The sequence below is a fragment of the Athalia rosae genome, chromosome 2, assembly GCF_917208135.1.
Source record: "Athalia rosae chromosome 2, iyAthRosa1.1, whole genome shotgun sequence".
Classification (NCBI taxonomy): Eukaryota; Metazoa; Arthropoda; class Insecta; order Hymenoptera; family Athaliidae; genus Athalia; species Athalia rosae.
In genome coordinates this window covers 9,195,215-9,217,155 of record NC_064027.1, presented here as the reverse complement: position 1 = coordinate 9,217,155, position 21,941 = coordinate 9,195,215, and the positions used below count along the sequence as shown (strand labels likewise).

The 21,941-nt window shown below is 36.6% G+C and overlaps 5 protein-coding genes and 1 long non-coding RNA gene across 12 annotated transcripts; 3 read left to right on the top strand and 3 right to left on the bottom strand.

Moving 5' to 3' along the window:
- The first annotated feature begins 64 nt into the window (after window positions 1–64).
- On the top strand, window positions 65–2,352 carry LOC105684447 (putative N(4)-(beta-N-acetylglucosaminyl)-L-asparaginase GD10667). 3 transcript variants are annotated; one of them, XM_048650973.1, is made up of 5 exons: window positions 65–205; window positions 932–1,088; window positions 1,195–1,420; window positions 1,517–1,821; window positions 1,966–2,352. In XM_048650973.1, the coding sequence occupies exons 2-5, from the start codon at window positions 982–984 to the stop codon at window positions 2,195–2,197; spliced, it is 870 nt and encodes a 289-aa protein (XP_048506930.1). In that variant the 5' UTR covers window positions 65–205; window positions 932–981; the 3' UTR covers window positions 2,198–2,352. The 3 variants fall into 3 exon arrangements, with proteins under 3 accessions (XP_048506930.1, XP_048506929.1, XP_012253213.2); XM_048650972.1 differs by lacking the exon at window positions 65–205 and adding an exon at window positions 427–568; XM_012397790.3 differs by lacking the exon at window positions 65–205 and adding an exon at window positions 677–816.
- Window positions 1,611–3,256, bottom strand: LOC105684455. The gene is made up of 2 exons (XR_007277176.1): window positions 2,416–3,256; window positions 1,611–2,106 (listed from the first exon to the last, which is right to left on the bottom strand). It is a non-coding gene; the product is annotated as an uncharacterized LOC105684455 (long non-coding RNA).
- Window positions 3,257–10,769: 7,513 nt separating this feature from the next.
- LOC105684294 (protein Dr1) lies at window positions 10,770–12,797 on the top strand. Of its 2 annotated transcripts, none has more exons than XM_012397547.3 (2): window positions 10,770–10,989; window positions 12,022–12,797. In XM_012397547.3, exon 2 carries the CDS (start codon window positions 12,029–12,031, stop codon window positions 12,530–12,532), a length of 504 nt encoding a protein of 167 aa, XP_012252970.1. In that variant the 5' UTR covers window positions 10,770–10,989; window positions 12,022–12,028; the 3' UTR covers window positions 12,533–12,797. The 2 variants fall into 2 exon arrangements, with proteins under 2 accessions (XP_012252970.1, XP_048505730.1); XM_048649773.1 differs by lacking the exon at window positions 10,770–10,989 and adding an exon at window positions 10,992–11,122.
- On the bottom strand, window positions 12,071–15,071 carry LOC105684282 (nonsense-mediated mRNA decay factor SMG9). Of its 2 annotated transcripts, none has more exons than XM_012397531.3 (9): window positions 14,862–15,071; window positions 14,723–14,769; window positions 14,426–14,612; window positions 13,914–14,210; window positions 13,652–13,796; window positions 13,433–13,553; window positions 13,241–13,352; window positions 13,017–13,153; window positions 12,071–12,207 (listed from the first exon to the last, which is right to left on the bottom strand). In XM_012397531.3, the coding sequence occupies exons 1-8, from the start codon at window positions 15,017–15,019 to the stop codon at window positions 13,075–13,077; spliced, it is 1,146 nt and encodes a 381-aa protein (XP_012252954.2). In that variant the 5' UTR covers window positions 15,020–15,071; the 3' UTR covers window positions 12,071–12,207; window positions 13,017–13,074. The 2 variants fall into 2 exon arrangements, with proteins under 2 accessions (XP_012252954.2, XP_012252963.2); XM_012397540.3 differs by having other exon boundaries at window positions 13,241–13,349.
- Window positions 15,072–15,714: 643 nt separating this feature from the next.
- LOC105684258 (protein unc-45 homolog B) lies at window positions 15,715–18,715 on the top strand. The gene has a single exon (XM_012397487.3). The coding sequence runs from the start codon at window positions 15,722–15,724 to the stop codon at window positions 18,545–18,547; it is 2,826 nt and encodes a 941-aa protein (XP_012252910.2). The 5' UTR covers window positions 15,715–15,721; the 3' UTR covers window positions 18,548–18,715.
- A 581-nt stretch (window positions 18,716–19,296) lies between these two features.
- On the bottom strand, window positions 19,297–21,845 carry LOC105684268 (cell division cycle 7-related protein kinase). Of its 3 annotated transcripts, XM_012397516.3 has the most exons (9): window positions 21,634–21,844; window positions 21,327–21,546; window positions 20,932–21,025; window positions 20,693–20,835; window positions 20,508–20,625; window positions 20,248–20,431; window positions 20,028–20,177; window positions 19,790–19,917; window positions 19,297–19,699 (listed from the first exon to the last, which is right to left on the bottom strand). In XM_012397516.3, the coding sequence occupies exons 1-9, from the start codon at window positions 21,680–21,682 to the stop codon at window positions 19,577–19,579; spliced, it is 1,209 nt and encodes a 402-aa protein (XP_012252939.2). In that variant the 5' UTR covers window positions 21,683–21,844; the 3' UTR covers window positions 19,297–19,576. The 3 variants fall into 3 exon arrangements, with proteins under 3 accessions (XP_012252939.2, XP_012252921.2, XP_012252929.2); XM_012397498.3 differs by having other exon boundaries at window positions 19,297–19,917; window positions 21,634–21,845; XM_012397506.3 differs by having other exon boundaries at window positions 19,297–19,917; window positions 20,028–20,102; window positions 21,634–21,845.
- Between the last annotated feature and the right edge of the window lie 96 nt (window positions 21,846–21,941).

The window sequence follows — 21,941 nt, the reverse complement described above, 5'->3', positions numbered from 1 at the left end:
CGAATTTTGAAGTTCTACCCACGTTCTACCTCTATTCTCAATGGTTCAAATATATGTATGTGGTCTCTAGTTCAAATATACGAACCACAATTTCAATAAAGTTTCTTGTGTATGATGGTAGAGCCCACTTAATGTCTACATTCCATAATACAAACTGGTACTGGCTGTGTCATACACATCCTCATTCAACGGCTGTCGTCATGTAGTATGTTGAGATTTCAGTAAAGAATATATGATGTTTCAAAACTTCTAATCAAACTCTAATCATAGCTTAGAAGATTGACATTTCAAAACAAACAAATGAATGAAATAAAGGAAGCTGAATGGAATACTTTGTCTGATGAATTTGCAACATTCGCGTAAATTTTTTCGTTTCACGATTTATGATATAAGCAATGATTATCACTAAAAGCTGAGCGCCTCCTATTCAAACCGGGTTATTCAACTTGAACATTATCATTGGATGAGCAATCTTGCACAGTGTATAGGTTTAAAAATAAGTACCAATCAGCAGTCACAATTCAATCAACGACTGCTTGGACAAAGATTTGATAGTGGTATTTGTCTGGTAATACAAATTCATGTCCAAATAGCCGTGATTTGCCAGTACATTGGATGTATTGTTGAGGGTCACATTGACTGGTTAAGCTGGGATTTTTCAAAATTCTTAGGCCTTCACCATGGCCATTTTCAATTTAATATCAATTGCACTGATTCTTACTACAAGCTGTGTTGCATCAGATTCAATTAAATCAAATAATAAAGCCACTCCGTTGGTCGTGACAACATGGGATTACTGGAATGCTACAAACAAAGGTAAACAATATCCTGGCAAATCGTGAGTCTCCTTGGTGGGATGGCAGATAATTTGATATAGGTAGCACAAATATTTTATCACAAGTCATGAGTGCACACCAATTACAATTTTCAGCTTGGAATGTCCTGTACACAAAAAAACGTAGCGCCTTAGATGCTATAGAAATGGCATGCAGTTTGTGTGAGCAACTTCAATGTCGCACTACCGTTGGATTTGGTGGTAGCCCAGATGAAAAAGGCGAGACAACCCTAGATGCAATGATAATGGATGGGTGGGTCCCAATACAATCTTTTTTCAATATTTTGGAAATACTCTGAGATTTTATACTCTGTTCTTACACTTTAGAATGATGGTTTCATTCAAGTTTTTTACCACAGAGTTACAATGGATGTGGGTGCTGTTGGTGGATTACGTCGAATCAAAAATGCTATCTCATTAGCACGCAAAGTCCTGGATTATACCAAACATACGTTATTGGTTGGAGATCAAGCTGCCGAGTTTGCAGTGAAAATGGGTTTCACTGAGGAAGACTTACACACACCCAAGTCCAAGAATATGTGGTTAAATTGGTTGACCAATAACTGTCAACCAAACTTTTGGAAGGTTTTTATGCTGAAAATAATCCAATTGCTAGGATGCAGACAAACAGTCATAAAATACTATCTCATGAGTTGACTAACCCTATCGTTTGTATCTCAGAATGTTACACCAGATCCTGGACGGTATTGCGGCCCATATCATACAAAGTTCGGTAAAATTGAGGGCAGGATTCAGGGTGCATCAAACAAAGATATAGATCAAAATAATCATGACACAATCGGCATGATTGCAATTGACATTCACGGACATATCGCAGCTGGCACATCCACCAATGGTGCTAAATATAAAATTCCAGGACGTGTTGGTGATTCTCCCATTCCAGGAGCTGGGGCTTACGCGGACCAAGAGGTTGGAGCTGCTGCAGGCACAGGAGATGGAGATGTCATGATGCGTTTCCTTCCCAGGTTGGATTACTAATACTTCATGTAGTGTGAATTTTAAGACCTTACTTCAAAACTAAGTTACTTAATTTCTTTTTTGTATGCTTCCTTTGTTGCTAAGTAATTTCATGTTTTACTAACTTCTTGGTGATGCTTATCTTATTTTAGCTTTTTAGCTGTAGAAGAGATGCGGCGAGGATCTTCGCCAGGAGCTGCTGCTGAGACAGCTATTCGACGAATAGCTCAACACTATCCAATGTTTTCTGGTGGAGTTATTGCATTGAACAAGCAAGGTGCATATGGTGCAGCCTGCAATGGAATGCAAAGTTTCCCGTTTTACATAAGTAATCCGTTGGTTGGAGAACCAACCTTAAACCATGTACAGTGTATCAAAATATGATTTCATTGTTCTTCATTTCTTTTGTGAGCTTATATTTCGGAGGTTCATAAGATAAGATGTGATAAGGATAATGGAATAAAACGAATATCAATATCCTGTAGCATAATATACCTACAAACATGATGTTCGGAAAATACATAGTAATCTAAAAACTTGTTGAAATTTGTTGAGTTATTGAAAGTAGTAATGTCTCAATTTTAGTAGTCTAACCCACCGACCTTCCTGACCACGGATGACATTTTTTTTTCACTTAAGTAATTCATCGACTTGGCATGAGTGTTCTGTACAATTCAATACTCGAATTGTGACTGATAAACAAAGTTCATGCATTAATCTTTGACGTTTGCGAACGATAGTATTATGATTACATCATCATGTTTTGTTGCAATCACTGATATAGGTGTATTGTTTTCTAGATACTTTGTTACGGTTACGGAAGCCCGGTAGAGACATCTATTGACCCTGTGTGGTGGCGCAGTCTCGCGAGCTTACGCCCTTTTACTGGACTCGTCAACCAGTTTTTTGAACTAGCAGCACCTGAAACCCTGCTTAGACTCGAGGTGCATACCGACCGCAGTTAATATGATCATCGATAAATCAACCGGTCACAACCAGGGAAATCATTTCCGTATTTACCTTCTGGAATGCGGGGGAAATATAGGATTGTTTCAAATTTGTAAATATAAATGATTGACTCCACTTCTGAAATAACAGAAAAGTTTTCACAGATGATTAAAAAAAATACTCTAAAACATACTTGATGACAGGTTTTATGTTCATAGACAATCAATGTTAAAAATGAGATCTTTTAGACACAAGAATGGGGCATCGTCCTCTGAAACACTCCTTCTGTAAGAGTCAGAGTCGTATGAACCAATTGATGACTTTCTGCTTCACGTTCAACCAACCTAAATGATAATTCATTTTGTAAAGTTTGAGTATGCATTCTTTAGGTACATCTATGAGTGAAAAATGTATTTCTGTAAGGAGATCCAATTTTTATGGCCATGGTATTGACAATTAAAACCACCTGAAATGACGCGTTTCCAAACCACCTTAAATGAGGTAGCGTCCTCGGCTCGTTTCGGTTTTTTTTTGAGTGGAACGATCGCCATTAAGCCCTATTCAAACCACTGTCGTTGGGCCCCCCTCAGGAGCCGGTCTGGTGGAATGAAACCTGCAGACATATGAGAAATAGAGAAAAGAGAAGAACAGATATTTTTCGAGACAATAAAATAATGATTATAGACATGGAAATTGCATCTTAAATCACATAGAAATAAATTAGGTAATTGACACACATGAAAAGTAACACTCGTACATGAAAACACAAACATTAAAATAAAACCTAAACACCCACAAGACATGGTACCACATCATACATGAAACATGGACAAAACAGACAAATGGATGAACATTATCATTAATTTAATCATCTTAATACTAAATATCGTGATCACAGATACAAAGAAAAATTGAGCAATTGGAAATTAGTGTTTCGATGGTATGACTTCTGGAAAAAGAAAAAGCGTTTATAAATTGAATCATAAAACGTGAAATCTAGAACATATAAACAAACATTAATCCTGAAACATATAAACAAGCAATCGACACATTATTATGTCGGATTGTATTTCTGCAAAAAGGAAGAACAAGCAAAGTTAACTGACAATGAAATAATTTTGGCTGCTACAATGTAGAGATCACAATCTGCGGTTGAGGACGTATTTTTTTCATGCCTGGAAAAAAAATTGAATATTATTCAAGTTTTGACTGAGTTTATGAAACAAAAGCTTCGATGAAGTGAAAACCCATCTGAATTCTGAAAAATTCAACATTGAAATACAAGATATGCAACATGCTAATTGCTGAAACATATGAAATGCGTTAATAGCCAGAGACAGCCTGTGAACATCTGATCAGTAACGACACTGAGGAGAATCCGAAAGAATCTTGAAGAGTTGTTCGGAAGTTTGAATTCCTGAAATCAGAAAGCAAACTGCATATTAGTAGCCAGAGACAGCCTGTGAACAACATCTGATTAGCAATGAAACTAAAGGCTAAACCCTAACATCTGTAAGAAAATTCAAATTAGTATGACAACTGGAAATAAGAAAGATTGATTAGGACCTGTAAGAAAGTTTTATCAATATCGATAGTCTGAAAGGCAAAATTTCGATTAGTATCTTACAAATAATCGCGTGGAGGTCAAGTACCACGCACAAAAAGTTGCGTAAGTACTTGATTCCTTACAATTTTCGCGGTTTGGGGTTTAAAACGCATGAAGCGTTGCCAAGGATGTTTTAAGCGCCAAGTCCGCGCGCATACGAGCAGCAGCGACGGAGCTTGGATTTTTATTTCAAGTTTTTGAAGCGCCTTGCAAGATGGCAAGTCACGCTGGTGTCGTTTATAATACCTATGAAACATGCAAACACACAACATGCAATTCCTCGTCCTCGCGCTATATACCCGCGCGAGCAGCGTCAGATTTGGAATATTTTTGCTAATCGAAATCGAAAAAATGCAATTTTTGATCGCATTCTTCTATCCCAATTAGCATAGAGGAATGGAAGGAAGAAAATGTTTAGAAAGGATTTGTGGCGTGGCGGTCGGCGATCCTCTTCGACGCGAAGTCTTCGAGCTCAACGTCCACCTCACTTCCATGCACCACGGCTGGTACGGAGAGCAATGCGGACGTATTTTGCCCATTCCAAGTGACCAGAAATATTACAGGAAAGCAAAAAAATCAATTTTATTTGATTTGTCTAGTGGGGTTTGTGAACGTTGTTTGGGAAAGGAAACGGATCTACTGGATCTCAGCAAAAAGATCTAAAAGACCAGGTGAAAAGAATCATTGGAAAAACATGAAATAAAATATTGTACGAAATTGAATAATGCAAATCGATTAACTCTACTCAATTGATCACTTGGAATTGCTGTGGAAAGAAAAGATGCACTTCCGATTTCTTGCCTACCCACTTTTGTCAGCCCACATCCCACCCAACGGTTAAAACTATGATGACTTGCACACTCGCATACACACTGCACATACAACAAAAACCCTTCGCGATGCATGAATTTACCTATACCTGCCTTTCACCTATATTTATCCAAGAAATGATTTTACTGACGAAGGCCCCAAATCATACTTGCGCCGGCGCAACAAAATCATTCCATCTCACTCACATCTCACATTCATTGCCGTGGTATCTCGTTCAAAGACTTACCGTCAACCTGTTATGTGTAAAAATAAAAATGGGCTGCCCATGCCCCGGCCAAAGCCATAATTTACTAAATTTTGAAAGAGTGTGTGTTTTTACTAGCCAAATCTCATTCAACATTTATAATCTCCGCATGACTTTTAATATCTTGATTTCGCAAGAATCTTTGAAAAATGAATGTCATTACAAAAAAAGGAATTACTTTAATTCATCTCGTATCTATTTGTGTACTCACAATCAATGAAAAAGTTAAGGGCTGAAGGATTTGTGTAAGGGAAGAAAAATTCTTGTATGATTAGACATCCTAAATCTCGTTAATCTACATACGTATAGTTACTTAATGTACTACAAGCAGTCTTAATTTATAAAAACTTAACGAAAATTCTTAAGTTAATTTTTACATTTCTTAACTATGGATTGGGGTTCCTGACAGTTATTCTATTTTGTCTTACAATTAATGCTCACCAAAAATACAATATGTGGTGGACTAATATTTTTCTTCGAACGGGAATCGAACTCGATCATGAATGGTACTCAGGCATATTCCTTCGAATTGTATCAATTTCAGAAGAGCGAACATTGCCAAAGAATATTCTTATCATAGTTAACAATTTTGGAAAACTTATTTTATTCATCGACATTTGATGATAATCTTATTTTTATTCTTAATCTACATGATGTCCGCGGTAGTTGCTTGAAGCTTAATCGGATATTTGAAGTAAACATAGAATCAGGGAGAAAAACGAAATGTTGAAAGATATTTTTATCTATTTATGAGTGCCAGTTAATTAGTTCAAGTGAAGAAGAATTCAGAAGAACTGAATTGATAATTGATACAAGTTTCGTAATAGAATCGCAAATTGTACTTGTACCTATGTACATTTATTCATACTCTCTGGTGAAATTGATTTATCATGAAAAATTGAATGATACTATATAAATCGTGGACATGACGATGATAACAATCTACATCCATATCAATAAACATACACATACATACCCACATACACAAATAAACACATACGTGGTCATCGGGTGTGACTGTACTAAGTGTACAGTTCAGCTACCCGAAATGACCCCACATACATGGTCATCGGGTGTGACTGTACTAAGCGTACAGTTCAGCTACCCAAAATGACCCCACATACATGGTCATCGGGTGTGACTGTACTAAGCGTACAGTTCAGCTACCCAAAATGACTCCACATACATGGTCATCGGGTGTGACTGTACTAAGTGTACAGTTCAGCTACCCAAATGACTCTACGCACATACATAGTCATCAGGTATAACTGAGCGCAGCAGCTAAGGGTATGCGAACTTGTTATTATCATTGAATAACTTCTTCACGTACACCCACCCGTTGCAAGCAGTTGCCCCCAATGACTCTACAGACATGGTCATCGGGTGTGACTGTACTAAGCGTACAGTTCAGCTACCCAAAATGACTCCACACACATAGATGGTCATCGGGTGTGACTGTACTAAGCGTACAGTTCAGCTACCCAAAATGACCCCACATACATGGTCATCGGGTGTGACTGTACTGAGCGTACAGTTCAGCTACCCAAAATGACTCCACATACATGGTCATCGGGTGTGACTGTACTAAGTGTACAGTTCAGCTACCCAAATGACTCTACACACATACATACGATTATGTATGTACACATAAATTTCCATGGATACAGATTATTACCACCATCGCGATAATTATGATCATTATCATCATTCATTTTTTGATCGTAAACGTACGTCGAGCACATTGACTGAGTGCGGAATGATTTTCTAAAATATGATTCTAATAGAATCTTTGGGAAATGAATTTCATTACAGAAAAAGGAATGTCTCTAATTCATCTCATATCTATTTGTGTACTCATTAAAAAAAAATTAGAGTTTGGAAGATTTGTGATAAGGAAGTAAGATTCTTATATGATTAAACATCCTAGATCTCGTTAATCTCCATACATAAAGTTTCCTAATTTACTACAAGCAGTCTTGACCCATTAAAACTTGACGATGATTCTGAAGGTAATTGTTCCATTACCTAGATATGCATTTGGGTTCTTCATCAGTATGTAATTTCCTTCTTTTCTTAAATTTAAATAAGAATACAATATGTAGTAAAGTGATATCCTCGTTTGCACGGGAATCGAACCCAATCGTAAATGTAAGTCCGTCGAATCCTTGGAATTCTGATGATTTCAGAAGCAGAAGAGAAAACGTCGAAAAATACAATATGTAATGAAGTAATATCCATTACCTAACCATCCATTAAGGTTCCTTATCAGTATGTAATTTCCTTCTTTTCTTAAAGTTAAATAAAAATACAATATGTAGTAAAGTAATATCCTCGTTTGTACGGGAATCGAACCCAATCGTAAATGTAAGTCCGTCGAATCCTTGGAATTCTGATGATTTCAGAAGCAGAAGAGAAAACGTTGCCCAAGCATATCGTTTGTATAGTTGACAATTTCGGAAATTTCAAATTATTCATCAAGACTTAATCGTAATCTTATTTTTATTCTTAAGCTATACATAATGTCCGCGGCAGTTGCTTGAAGCTTAATCGGATAGTTAAAGTTAGCAGAGAATCAGGAAGAAAAAAGGGATGTTGAAAACTAGGTTTTCCTGTTCATAAGTTACAGTTGATTCGTTCAAGTGAAATAGAATTGATAAACAATAAATTGGTCATTTCTGTAAGTTTCGCAATAGAATTGCAAATTTCTTAATTGACTGAGGTTGCTAAGCTTCATACCTGATCCTCATATAGAAATTGATACTATGGTAAAAAAACATCGTTCGAACGACTAAATTTTTTCTACCGTTGAGTGATCGATGCAAACGAAATCAACCACTAAAATTTATTTTATAATCAAAAGACTGCGCGTGCCGATCGAACGATGGTCTCTACCGTTGCCTATGAGCCGCACACTCTTGCTTACAAGGTTGATCGATGATCGTTTTTTTGTTTAAATAGTTTATAATTCATAAACTATTCGTTAACTAACTAACTACTCGATTGGCTGACTGCAGAAGGATCATTTCTGAGATAATTCAATATTAGTGACTCTACGAAGTGCAGGTGCGCTATGCTCAACGGCAACCAAACCTACGATTACCTGAGCTAATAAAATGAATTTAAAATCTAAAAGTACCGCCACGCCACGTGAGATGAGGATGGGGAGTGGGTTACTAAAAACTAAATACGTACAACGACCCCGATGCCAGCGTTCACCATCGTGTGAGCTGGCAAAGAAATCGAGGAAATCCAACTGCTGGGACTCACCCACCGCTGCCGGTACCAAGACCGGACCCGATCTGGTTCCCAAGTTCGGGGGTCTCGGATTTTACCCGGATGTCTCTGCCTCCCTGATGACTATAGCTGTGTATTAGGTTGAACCGTTGTGGGTTAAGTGTAGAGGGTTGAATGTAGTCAGTGTGATACGGTGAGCAGTTGATGAGATATTCCCACGAAGAACGATGCTATAAAAATGGCAAGAAAAAAACCGCGAATAATTAGTACCAAGAATTTTTGAATTAAAAGAAATAAATAGTTGTCGAAAATTTCAATTACCTAAATTTATCACTTTATGTGCGTGGTCGATGATCAGCTATTGATGAGGTAACTCCATTGGCTGCAGCAAAAACCATTGTCTGTGGAGAAGAATTTCCAAGAATTTGTTTAAAGAATTTCAGAATTTGTAAAAAAAAGAAATTGAAAATACGCGAATTTCCAACTTACTAATTTTCGGCGAGTCTGGCGAATATGAGAGATCCGGTTGAAGTAGCTGTCGGATTCTTTCGGACAATTCTAATTACAAAGATTGTTCACTTGACTTTGATAGTCGAGGATTGCTCAGCAAGAACATTATCTACAACAGGATATCAAAACTTTGGTAATGATTTTCGTATACACAAGCAACACGAACCAGGGAATTCGAAAAGGATCAGCAGAAAAACGATCGAATTTCACACCCACCATTTTGTTTCACGAAGCCTAGTGATCAGGAACCCGCTCCAAGAAGCTTTAAGATCCTTTTCAGCTGTCTGCTGCAAGCTCCGAGTTCTGCAATGCACAGAAGAACACGTATGAATATCGTGGTTCTACATCAAATGGATAATTGAATAAAAATCGCATGTACCGCGGTCCTAACCCAACTTCGAAGCAACCGAGCTTACCACAATATTTTCACTTCCATTCGGTCCTCTAATGCGCAGTAAAGTTCGAATAAGTGTGAACAATTCTACTACAGACGCCAAGAAATACGAAAATCAACGTTCAGAAGCAAAAGAATGTCAACTCCAAATCGAAACATCAAAGTGATGCGAAGCTGTTTGAACAAGTGAACGAGTCGAGCTCGGGATTCCCGAGGCAAGCGGAAGACGCCCGACCTCTAGCGGCACAAAATTCCGCTACAGAGAAATTGAGAAAGAATTAATAAGATGCAAACTCACGAATTTACGTGAAAAGAAGAGCGGATATCCGTCAAAAATGTTCTCAAATATTTGTATCCACCGATTATGCATTTCAAATCGACTGTGGAAATACTCGAGTTGTGGCAAGATTCAAAAGTTATTCGCAATGGCTACCGGTTTCAACCTGTTGCATCCAGTGTCGCCACTATTAATATCAATCACAATGCGTTTAATTGTGCGGCGTATTATACGTAATGGAGCTATGATTCTTTGATTGATTAAGAATCCTTTAATGTGCGGTAAAATTAAATTCATACCGAGTAACACGGACAATAACCAGACGCTTTGAAGCTCGGCGTTATAAATGGCGTCGCCACGCAGCTCCTCAACTCGTACTGAGCGGGATAATCGAGAGCCGCGTAGAGGTGCGCTGTACCTCGCGACTTCTACCGACTTTGATACGATTTATCACCTTTCTTAAAGCGTTAAATTTAGCGGCGTCATATACGCAAATGAGCCAGGGTTTTTTGAGCGATTATTACAAGAGCCAGAATATGTTAGTATGTATTAGGTAGAGTCAAATTCACAACTTACTTGGAGATTAACTAGACCGTTGACTGACGATTCAAAGTACGACAGGCAAATGGCGCCGAGCGCCAGCGCTCCGTGAGGGCTTCCTATCTCATAATAATGATGATTACGTTTTTAAAAATCTACGGTTGCCCAATGGGGACATCACGGTCTCTGTGTCGGCGTTTCAAACTGCGGCGACCAACACTATCGGCGGTATGTCGGCATCGTATTATTACGTCCATCGATAATGTCGTTGACTGAAGATTAATACCGATCACCAGTCAACGTTAGTGTATACCGGCAGTTGGGAACGCCAATACATACATATAGTGAGTTAGATTTCCCCACCGGGCTTCCAGATGAGGTTATTAGGTACGCGTTCTTGTGGATTATGTTTGATTTGACCATATTTGACCAATAAACTAGAATCATAGTTACTTGCTGAACTTAAAGGGGATTCATTATCGGTGTGCAATAGTGTAATGGTGACAGCTCACAAATTGTAGCACGGTCTTCCCAAGGGTTTCCTTCCCACTGTAATTTTTCTGTGAAGAGTGGTGAACGGCAACGCAACAAGGTTAATAATCCGTGTTTTATTAAAACTAGGAATCATGAAGTCTAACATTCGCCTTAGTAGCCTAACCCTTCAATGATGTTCGAAGAATAGCAAATAATTTGACGGTCCCAACATAGTAGATGATTCAAAATAGGTATACCAGCTTGCACATGTAGTCAAGTAAAATTGTATCTTGTTTGTCCCACAAAAAATCGATATTTTTCGGAAAAAAAATTAATTTATACCCTCTTAATTAAGTAACATTGAGGTTAGATGTTGTTTACTCTAAAAACACTTGTTTTATTGTCACTGCGAGACAACATAACCTATATTATTAATTTGTCATAGCAGAATTGTTTCATTGCTATAGTTATTCTTTCAAATTGATGATGTTATTGGACGTTAAAGTATTATTAATAATCATCATTAATCATCGCATTTATAAGTTACTTGTAATTAAATAGATTCTACATGTAAATAAGATTTTCATCATTTTCTTGTTTCTAGCAATTTTAAGTTGTTGAGTCTAAAACCAAATAAGCTTGTCCTGTGGTTAGACCATTGAGAACAGGATAACCTATTTTTTTGTATCATTGACCAGTAGGATAAAATCAGAAAATTTGGTCTAAATAACTACCAACTAATGTAGATGTGCAATGTTGATAGAGATAGATAGATTCAAATTTATCCTTGATCAGTAATTAGTACCCTGCAATATTCTGAAATAATGCTAACATAATCTATTTGGAGGAAAGAAGTAACAATCGAATGTTATTTGATCTCAGCCAATACATTGGAACAAGATATTAGACTGCTCTTATGAACAACTCTTTACAATTTGTGTCTGTTTACCTTGTTGAATGAAAGAACTTTTTAAAGCAAAATTATATTCTATGTTTCTATCAAAACTTGGATAGTTACTTCCTGTAGTTGTATTTTAAAAATGTAATTTCGTTTCTTTGTAATATGTGATTTAAAATGCACATTCAAATCGTTTTTTCATTTGTTGTTGAGCCTTTGAACTTAGAAAGAGACTTTTTCGTGAATTTTCAGAACACAAATGGCCTCGGCAGCAATGACACCAGCTGAAGATGATGAGCTGACTTTACCTCGTGCTTCGATTAATAAAATGATTAAAGAGATCCTCCCTCATATACGAGTGGCAAATGAGTCGAGAGAGTTGATTTTAAACTGCTGTACAGAGTTTATACATTTACTATCATCTGAAGCAAATGAAATCTGTAATCAACAACAGAAAAAAACTATTAATGCCGAACATGTCCTGCAAGCATTGGAAAAATTAGGATTCGGAGATTACAGTGCAGAAGCAGAAGCTGTGTTACGAGATTGTAAGGCGGTAGCTGCCAAAAGAAGGCGACAGAGCACAAGGCTCGAAAATCTTGGAATTCCAGAGGAAGAACTTCTTCGTCAACAGCAAGAATTATTTGCCAAAGCTCGCGAAGAACAAGCAGTTGCTGAACAGCAACAATGGCAACAATTGCAAGCTGTTGCACAAATGGCTTCTATGCAACAAGTGGATAGTGAACAAGAAGATTATTCGTAAATACTTTTTAATATGCGTATTGCAAGAGTTGAAAGAAGAGATTTACCAATGCTTTGCATTTCGAAGTTACTTTTTCCATGATCATTTATTCAATTATAAAACTGAATATCAGTGACAGATGGAATGAATTTTGAGTGCCTCAATGAATTAGTTTTTAAGATTTTCTATTTTAGACAAACCCAGAAACTGATACATTATTTCTAGCACATGTTACCACCATTATTTATAAGTATCGATTATAGAAATAAAGGAATAAATCCGAAAATTTCGTTTTCGTACAATTAATCTGATGGTGTTTTTTGAAACTTGCAGGCGCTCTTACTTTAGTATGTACATATAATTTCAAACTTCCATGCTCGAATGATTTGCTGAGTGATGTAAGATGATTGTTTGAACAAATAACATATATATTCGCGTTTGTGATAGTAGCCATTTTCTGTGGTTTATTCCAAGATTTAGTATCTTGTGTTGAGTATAAATGTACCTTTCTCACATCCCTTTGACGTAATAATCTTCATTCCATTTAGGCCACAGTTTTGCTTTCATGGCATCAATCTTCCATACTCCGAAAACAAATGACTTTTTTTTATCGCATCTATAACCTTCGAAGCATAGTGGTACCTTGAATAAAAAAAAATTCTCAAAATTTTTAATGTCATCATACAAAACTTGACTCCTACCATTACTACACATATGCTTGTTACCCACCAATTTTTCTCTGTCAGTACAGCTGGAGTCATTGGATTTCGAGAAACCCCATGTATTCTCATGCGCAATTTCTCTATAAGCTTGGCTTCACTCTCGTGAATAACCAGATCTTCTGGAAAAGATTCAAAGTAAGCGGTTGAATTGGCTGAAGTTTTTAAAAAGTTTAATGCGGAATGCACTACAATTTCTCACCTTCACTAGTGATCTTTGGAACAATGAATAAATTTAGTTGGCCTTCAACAATGGAAGAACCCATATTCAATCCACTGTGCGTTTGCAATCTAGAATTTGTGAGTACTTTATTATAAAAATCCTGCAATATAAAAAAGAGTTTAAGTCAGCAGCTGTTTAATGAAATAACGTGTACTGAAAAAAATTATGGCGATTACGAAAGAATAAAGATTGTCTTACGCTCATCATGTCTACTGTATCAGGCATGAAGTCCTGTAACTCTGCCTTATTGTGTAAAAAGAGTATGTGCGGATAGTATTCAACAAAGTCTTGGTCTATGGCTGATGCCGAAGAAGGTTTCAGCATTTCGGCAGTCTGTATGAATCTTCAAGACAAAAATATCAAGTCAAGATCAATAATTGAAAATGATGCCATTCGATAGGAGTGGTGGCTTGACATTTGAAATTTGCAGGTATTAGAATATCAGCTTTAAAAAACTTACCTGATTAAATTGGGGTCTACAAACCAATCCTGAATGAATATTATAACATGGCAAACAGATAGTAAGAACGATGTAAATTGTAAAGACTGCAGTTCCACATTATTTTCTGTATTAGCAAAATCATTCGAATTTTTTTTTTGCTCATACAATCCAGCATGGTCAACTGCTGCCCCAGATAGTATAGGTTGAGTATCCAAATAGATCACTCTGCTTTTGGTGATGTAAAAATCTATCCCTGATGTACAATTTGATCCACTTTCATGATGAGATAATGTTTGCGTCGCAAAGACATCAGCCCTGAAACAGATACTACCTCAATAAGGGGCAAGATATAAGTTTGCCTCATTTCGTGTAGTTTGATGTGAGTCTCAATTTTATTTGGATTATCAAATTGTGCCAAACCAATGGGTGATGATTTTGTCGACACCCAAGAGTATACAAATGACTTTTGCTTCAAGTACATACAAAATCAATCCGTTTTGGCTAAATCTATTATTATTGAACATACTCACACATAATTAGATGTTAGCATTGACAGTATAGTTGACTTCCCAACACCTCTGGTACCGATGCAGCCGACAACCACAAAATCTTGTTGATCATACAAATAGTCTAAAGGGTTTTCCATGAGTTGCATATTTTCATCCATGAACTTAATGGCATTGGTCATTTCGAGGCGTGTGGAGAGTACAGGACGAGCTGAAAACCATTATTGTTATAGAAGTATATGGAAATCATGTGAAATAGTATCCAAAAGCAGTCTAATTTCTATTTAATCCATATGATTTGAAAACTATGAAAACACTTACTATCCAATGATTTTGAGAAAGTAGTAGATTGGTAATCAGCATCTCTTCTGAAATAATAATACATGAATAGTGTTGGAGCAAGTGCTAACATATAATTCAGCAGATTTTATATAACATTTGCAAATACATTCGTACATACTTGCTACCATTTCTTTGACTCGGAGATACTGCACGGCTCTCACCTTCTCGAGTTTTTAAAATGAATGTAGGACGATCGACTACTTTGATTCGTGCTCTGCTGTCTCCATCCATAGAGTCAAGATCTTTCAAAGTAGAATGCGTTTTACGCGAATTCATGTTGTTTTTTGATAAGTCTAATGAAATTGATTGTGAGGGTGTCAGTGTACTAATTCAACGCCCAACAATAGCAGAAGATTTATAGTGGAAACTAATGTTTTTTATAAATTCGGATTAAAAACAACCAAAATTCACTCGAATACACCGTTCTTAAGAAAATATCTTTAAGTTGCTCCTGCTGGTGATAACGATATGGCAGGATTCTCAATTTTAGAGGTTAGAGAATGCTTTGCGCTTATCACGCGCTAGCGAACTGTCAACATTTTGAGTCATTCGTCACAGCGTTTTGGTCTGTGGTTTCAGTGACAGCGCAAAGAAACCTGCACCAGTTGCGGGATGATGTTTTTATCTTAAGATAGGAAAGTGAGAGCTGATAAACTGATTTCTTTTTACTGGCTGAATAGGCGTAATCAGCAGGTGATCAATGAATGTGTAGAGTATCTTATTTGTCATCAATACAGTAAGGCGGCTAACCTATTTTAATACTCGACTTGTGTTATTTTCGTTTGATTCCGGTGCCTTCGGGAAGCCTTAAAATAGATTTTTCGGGCATCAGCGAACCAGTGCCGTCTAGAAAATTCTTATTCTTGAGAATATAAATGCAACGGAGTAACAATCGTCATTGCAATCAAGTGTTAACTACCAAGTGTTACTCATTGAGCGTTGAAGATTGACTTATCAAGTGATTACTGGTGAATAATTATGACTAAAACAGACCTGACATCTCATCAGTGGAAAGAAAAGGGCAATGAGGCCTTTAAAGGTGGTAAATGGGCAGAAGCAGAGAGTTGTTACACAAACGCTGTGTCTTTTGCAGAACAGGGTTCCTCTGAAAAAAGTATTTGCTATAAAAATCGAGCCGCAGTTTATCTAAAGCAAAAAGAATATACCAAAGCAATAAGTGATTGCGATAAATCTTTAGAAATCTGTCCCAATGATCCAAAAGCTCTATTCAGAAGGTGTCAGGCTCTACATGCCCTCGAGCGTTACGAAGAAGCTTACAGAGATGCAAGAAACGTCATTAGCGTCGACCCATCCAATAAAGCAATACAGCCAATCTTGGCAGAACTACATGATATTGTGCAAGAGAGGCTCAAAATTAATTCACAAACAAATACAAAAGTATCACAAATGTTGAAACTGGCTTTTGACTTAAGCACAGATAAAGAGCGTAGAGAAACTTCAATGAATAATTTGCTAGTGCTGGCTCGAGAGAAAGCAGGAGCTGAGGTGATGTTCAAAGAAGGTATTATAACTAAAATACACCAGCTTTTGAAGATAGAGAAAAATGAAATCATTATCGTTGCTGCTATTCGAATAATCGGTGAGCTCTGCAAAGATAACGTGGAACGGACAAAAGCAATTTTGCAGGCAGTAGGAGTGCCTTGGTTTTTGGATCTTATAAACAGTAGAAAAGAAGAACGGATAAATGCTGCTCAGCACTGTATGCAAGTGATTCTGAATAGTTTCAGCGGAATGGATAATAAACCTGATACTAAACCTGACAAGGAACTCTGTGAGAAGTACAAAAAAGAAATCGACACGTTGCTGACTTGCCTTGTCTATAGTATAACTAATAGGACTATTACTGGTATGGCAAGGGATGCTATAGTTGAACTAATTATGAGGAATATTCACTACACAACTCTGAATTGGGCGGAACAATTGGTTGATATCAGAGGATTACAACGACTATTAGAAGTTGCCAGTGAACTTGAAGAGTACAAATATGAATCTGCCATGGAGATCACTCCTTCATCTCGTACAATCACATCTGTCTGCTTAGCACGTGTCTATGAAAACATGTACTATGATGCTCTAAAAGAAAAATTCATGAAGGCAATAGATGAATTTATTAAGGAAAAATTAATTACTCCTGATATTGAATCCAAAGTAAGGGTAGTTGTTGCCATAACTAGCCTGCTACTAGGGCCATTAGATGTCGGTAATACAGTGATCGCAAAAGAAGGTATTATGGAGATGATATTAGTCATGGCAGGTACTGACGATATTCTTCAACAAAAAGTAGCATGTGAATGTATAATTGCAGCAGCTTCTAAGAAAGATAAGGCTGTTGCAATCATCAATCAGGGCGTTAATATTTTGAAAAAACTTTATACATCTAAGGATGATTCCATCAAGGTGCGAGCTCTAGTTGGGCTTTGTAAGCTAGGAAGTTCCGGAGGCTCAGATGCTGCAATCAGACCATTTGCTGAAGGATCAACAAAAAAACTAGCTGAAGCTTGTAGACGGTTTTTGATTAATCCCGCAAAACAGAAAGATATGAGGAAATGGGCGGTAGAGGGACTATCATACTTGACCTTCGATGCTGAAGTCAAAGAAAAATTGGTCGAAGACAAGCAGGCCATAAAAGCGATGATTGAACTGGCTCAAAGTGGAGATCAATCTGTCATTTATGGTGTAGTAACGACTTTGGTGAATCTGTGTAATGCCTATGACAAACAAGAAATCATTCCTGAAATGGTAGAATTGGCTAAATTTGCAAAACACCACATTCCGGAAGATCATGAACTGGATGATGAAGATTTTGTGAATAAGAGATTGAGTATTCTGGCAAAGGAAGGTGTTACAACCGCGTTAGTAAGCTTATCAAAAACTGAGAGTCATAACAGTAAAGAATTGATTGCCAGGGTATTCAATGCAATCTGTAGCCAACGAGATTTGAGAGGAATAGTTGTTCAGCAAGGTGGCGCAAAGGCCTTATTACCAATGGCTTTAGAAGGTACTGCGAAAGGCAAGAAACAGGCAGCTCAAGCTCTTGCACGAATTGGAATCACAATGAATCCAGAAGTGGCTTTCCCAGGTCAACGAATCATGGAAGTCATCAGGCCATTTATTGCACTTTTAGACCCAGATTGCTCTGCCTTGGAGAATTTTGAGTCATTGATGGCATTATGTAATCTAGCTGGAGTAAACGAAAATGTAAGATGTAGGATCTTCAAAGAAGGAGGTTTTCAGAAGATTGAAAACTATGCTTATGAAGATCATCTAATGCTGACACGAGCTGCCACTCAATGCTTGACTAATCTTATGATGTCACCTGAAATACTTAAGTTTTATGAAGGTGACAATGACAGAGTAAAGTACCTGGTCATTTTGTGTGAAGATGAAGATGTAGAGACAAGCATGGCTGCTTCTGGTGCTCTGGCAATGTTGACAGCTAACAGCAAAAAGGCTTGTGAGAAAGTATTTGATTCTAAGAATTGGTTGGAATCTATTCACTACCTATTGGCGAATCCAAATAAGAGTATTCAGCATCGAGGTGTTGTGGTTGTACTTAACATGATATCGAGTACAAAAGATGTAGCAGCAAAATTAATAGAAACTGATGTCATGGAAATATTAATGGCATTGACAAAAGCTGATGCTGTTGAGGAGATCAAGATCAGGGAATTGGCAGGAGAAGCTCTGAGTGCTGCTGCCAAATGGGATTTAATAAAAAAGAATGACGAGGATCCCCAGGGGCTCAGCAATATTAATTTGGATACACCGGATCCAGTAGAATAAGATTTAATTCAATTACTATAACACTCATAACAATGCTAGAATATAGAGAATCAAAATTGAACGAAGTATAAAAATCAGCTTATTATATGGACTTTGTTAGGACTGCAATAATAAAATTATCCATTATTGCAGAGTCAATGACATATTATCATTTTGGTAACTGCAACTTGACTTGTCTGAGTATTTTACTCGCAATATTAATCAATTTCTAAAGTGCCAAGGAATGTGGTAAACGAGCATTTTCGTAAATTTGCTATCTTCAATACTAGGATTATCATAGTTGGTACAGTTCATATAGTCTCCTTAGAACAATCAATTATATCATAATGATTTGGTGTAGAGATTCAGGATTTAGTTTGTACGAGTTATAATTTTTCAGAAGTATTTCATACTGCATGATATTGTGCTTTCTTCTGCAATAACATTGTTGACTAAAAATTTCGATTTCATTTATTCTACATTCTTCGTATTTTTAATCTAGCATATGAATCGTTCGACTATTTATTACATGAATATATATTTATGGCAGTGTATTATCAACTTCATCACAATTAGATTTGCAATAAAGATTTATATGATAAGTAATGGGATCAAAATTCAATGTACAAAGGTGCTATAGTCAGTTCAGTCAGGACTCAAACAGGTCGTATTTAATAATTGGACCATAAATATATTATATATGAATGATAATATATTAAATTATTTATAAACAAAAACCAAATTGTGTTTGAAAATTATATAACACACCATATAAGATAATTATATATTATTGATATATATATATATACGTATAAAAATATTTTTTGTACACATAACATCACCTTTTATAAAGCACTTATTATCACCTGTATACACGTTGCAGAATCTACAAAAAATGACTCGTTATTATGTCGAACTGTTTGGAAAGTATTTGGTGAAGATTTGTGAGTCGTGTACTCATTACTCGTATTTCCAGCCATTGGAAAAGAAAAATTTGAAGATTAATAACTTAACCAACTTAAACCAATGAATAATGAATAACTGAAATACTTAAGTTGTGAGGAAAGGATGATTTAAGGCTTCTTCGGCAGTAATTCGTGTACAGTGATCGGGGTCAAGCAGCCTAATTAATAAATCATATGCTGCCATTGGATAAGCAGTATCAATTTTCGCCTTGAAATTTTTCAGAATAAACGTATTAATGATGTAAGACAAACTAAACAGTATTGTACAAATTATACAATAGTAAAGAATTTGAATTACCTCATTTTGATTACTATGACTAGTGTTGGGATTCTCATATTGATGCAGACTATTTCTTTTTTGTAACTTTTGACAAAGTACAGTAATGTTGATCCCTGGTATAGTCTCGCTGAAGGTAAGTTTTCTGCCTGTTGAAAATAACCATGTTAATTATTTCTTAAGTCAAGCTCATTTCAACTATGGCATTCAAATCTCAACAAGTCATAAAAACCATTACACGAATGCCAATGAAATTTACCTAGTTTCTGGGCACATTGTTGTATTTTACTAGAACCAAAGATCGATGTTATTTCCGCTAAAGCTGTGCAATCATCTGGAGAACGAAAAAAGGGGTGTGTTCCACTTAGGATGCATAACATTATGACTCCACTTGCCCAAATATCTATAGCTGGTAGAAAATAAACGACGTCGTTTTGTTTTTATTGTTTACGCAAATTATTTACGTCTCAAACCTCTACCTGATGTTTGTGAGGGGTACTTGAGCAACACCTCTGGTGCTCTAAATCCTGGTGTACCAGCCCGTGGAGCAGTTTGTGCAGATTTTGAAAGACAAATAGAACAAATTCTTGGTTTACCGAAGCACATGCATCGTATTGCATTTTCTAGTTTACTTGTGGTTTTGACAGAAGCTGTTTTGTTACACTGCAAGGTAAACATCTAGTTTTAACAAAGATTAAGTTGAGTTGACAAGACGTGGTAGTTTCATTTGGATGCCTACCATATCACCTCTCTTCCGTTTCCGTAATTGAGATTCATTTGCGCAAACTTCAACTTGATTATCTCTTTCATTATCAGTAGTAAATTGCTGTGCTAAACCGAAGTCGACTAATAGGTATCTAAAATGTAAAATGGCAATCTACATTTGGATTAATGCTTCATAAGTAATTAGGGTAAATAACTTACCGTTTATTGATACGGTCATAAAGAAAATTATTAGGTTTTACATCTCGATGTATAATATTAAATTTATGTACCCGTCGTAATGCAACCAATAATGCTTTCATGTAGTCCCTAGTTTCATTCACACTCATTTTGTGCACATATTCCTAGAAATACTTGACGTCATGATGTGAAATACCATTTGGAGCATATTTCTATGCTTTTAGCCAGCAATGATATTTTCATAAGAGATGAATACTTACAGAGAACCTATCGTGCTTCATATAAGGCATCACAAATGCAACACACTCTGCGCTTCGAACACATAGATCTAACCCGACAACATTGTCAGTACCTCTGAAAAATCAAAAACAAAAATAATCTAAGCAGTCTCAGATTATTGTTGTCTTGTCAGCAATCACAGAAAACGAGAACAACTAGTCTATCATTGATCATCTAGCTTGTCATTGACAATATGTCGATTACTTGGTTTTGTGTACTACAGCCAAATTAAAACTATTGCATATCGAGATATACTAGAAACAGCCACAGACACAGGTTGTATTGAGCAAACTGTTATAACCTGCTCAATAATTTAGATTTTAAATCCGCTCGTGCATTTAATAAGGTCAGCAAATGTATGATAAGTGATCATTACCCAATGTCCTGTAAGCATTGTAACTCTCGTTCAATTCTACCAGGATGGCACGTAGGCACAAGATGTTTCACAGCAAATTTTTGTTGGTTCGCAGAGGACTTCAATGTGGCTAGAAACACAGAACTGAACGTTCCTTCACCGATTTTCCCATGTATGTGAAATAAATTTGCCAAGGCTGGTAACGTCTGAACCAAAAAGGAGATTTTTTCTTTCTCACTTTCTAGAGTAAATAATAATAGTTTATAAACACTAGCATACATATGTCAAGAGTGACAAGTAGTAATGAGTTAATAATTATACTAGGCACCTTCGTCAAGGTTGTTATCAGAATTGGTGGTGGAAGGTACTATGTTCATGATTAATTCGTCTCAATAAAATCTGGAGCTCGATAACTTTGAAATTAATTTTTGAATTGAAGAAATGAACTAAAAAAGAAAATATAACAATGCTCAGTTTTCTGGCAGTGGGCTGAAGGCCTTGACATATTGGCGCCAATCCTAAGGTGCAATGTCATGAGAAGTACGTCTACATGAAAAATCGTACGTATACGTACGTACGTACGTAGTTGTAATAAAAATAGTTAGACACTGACCTCGTTGACTTTTTTACTAAATT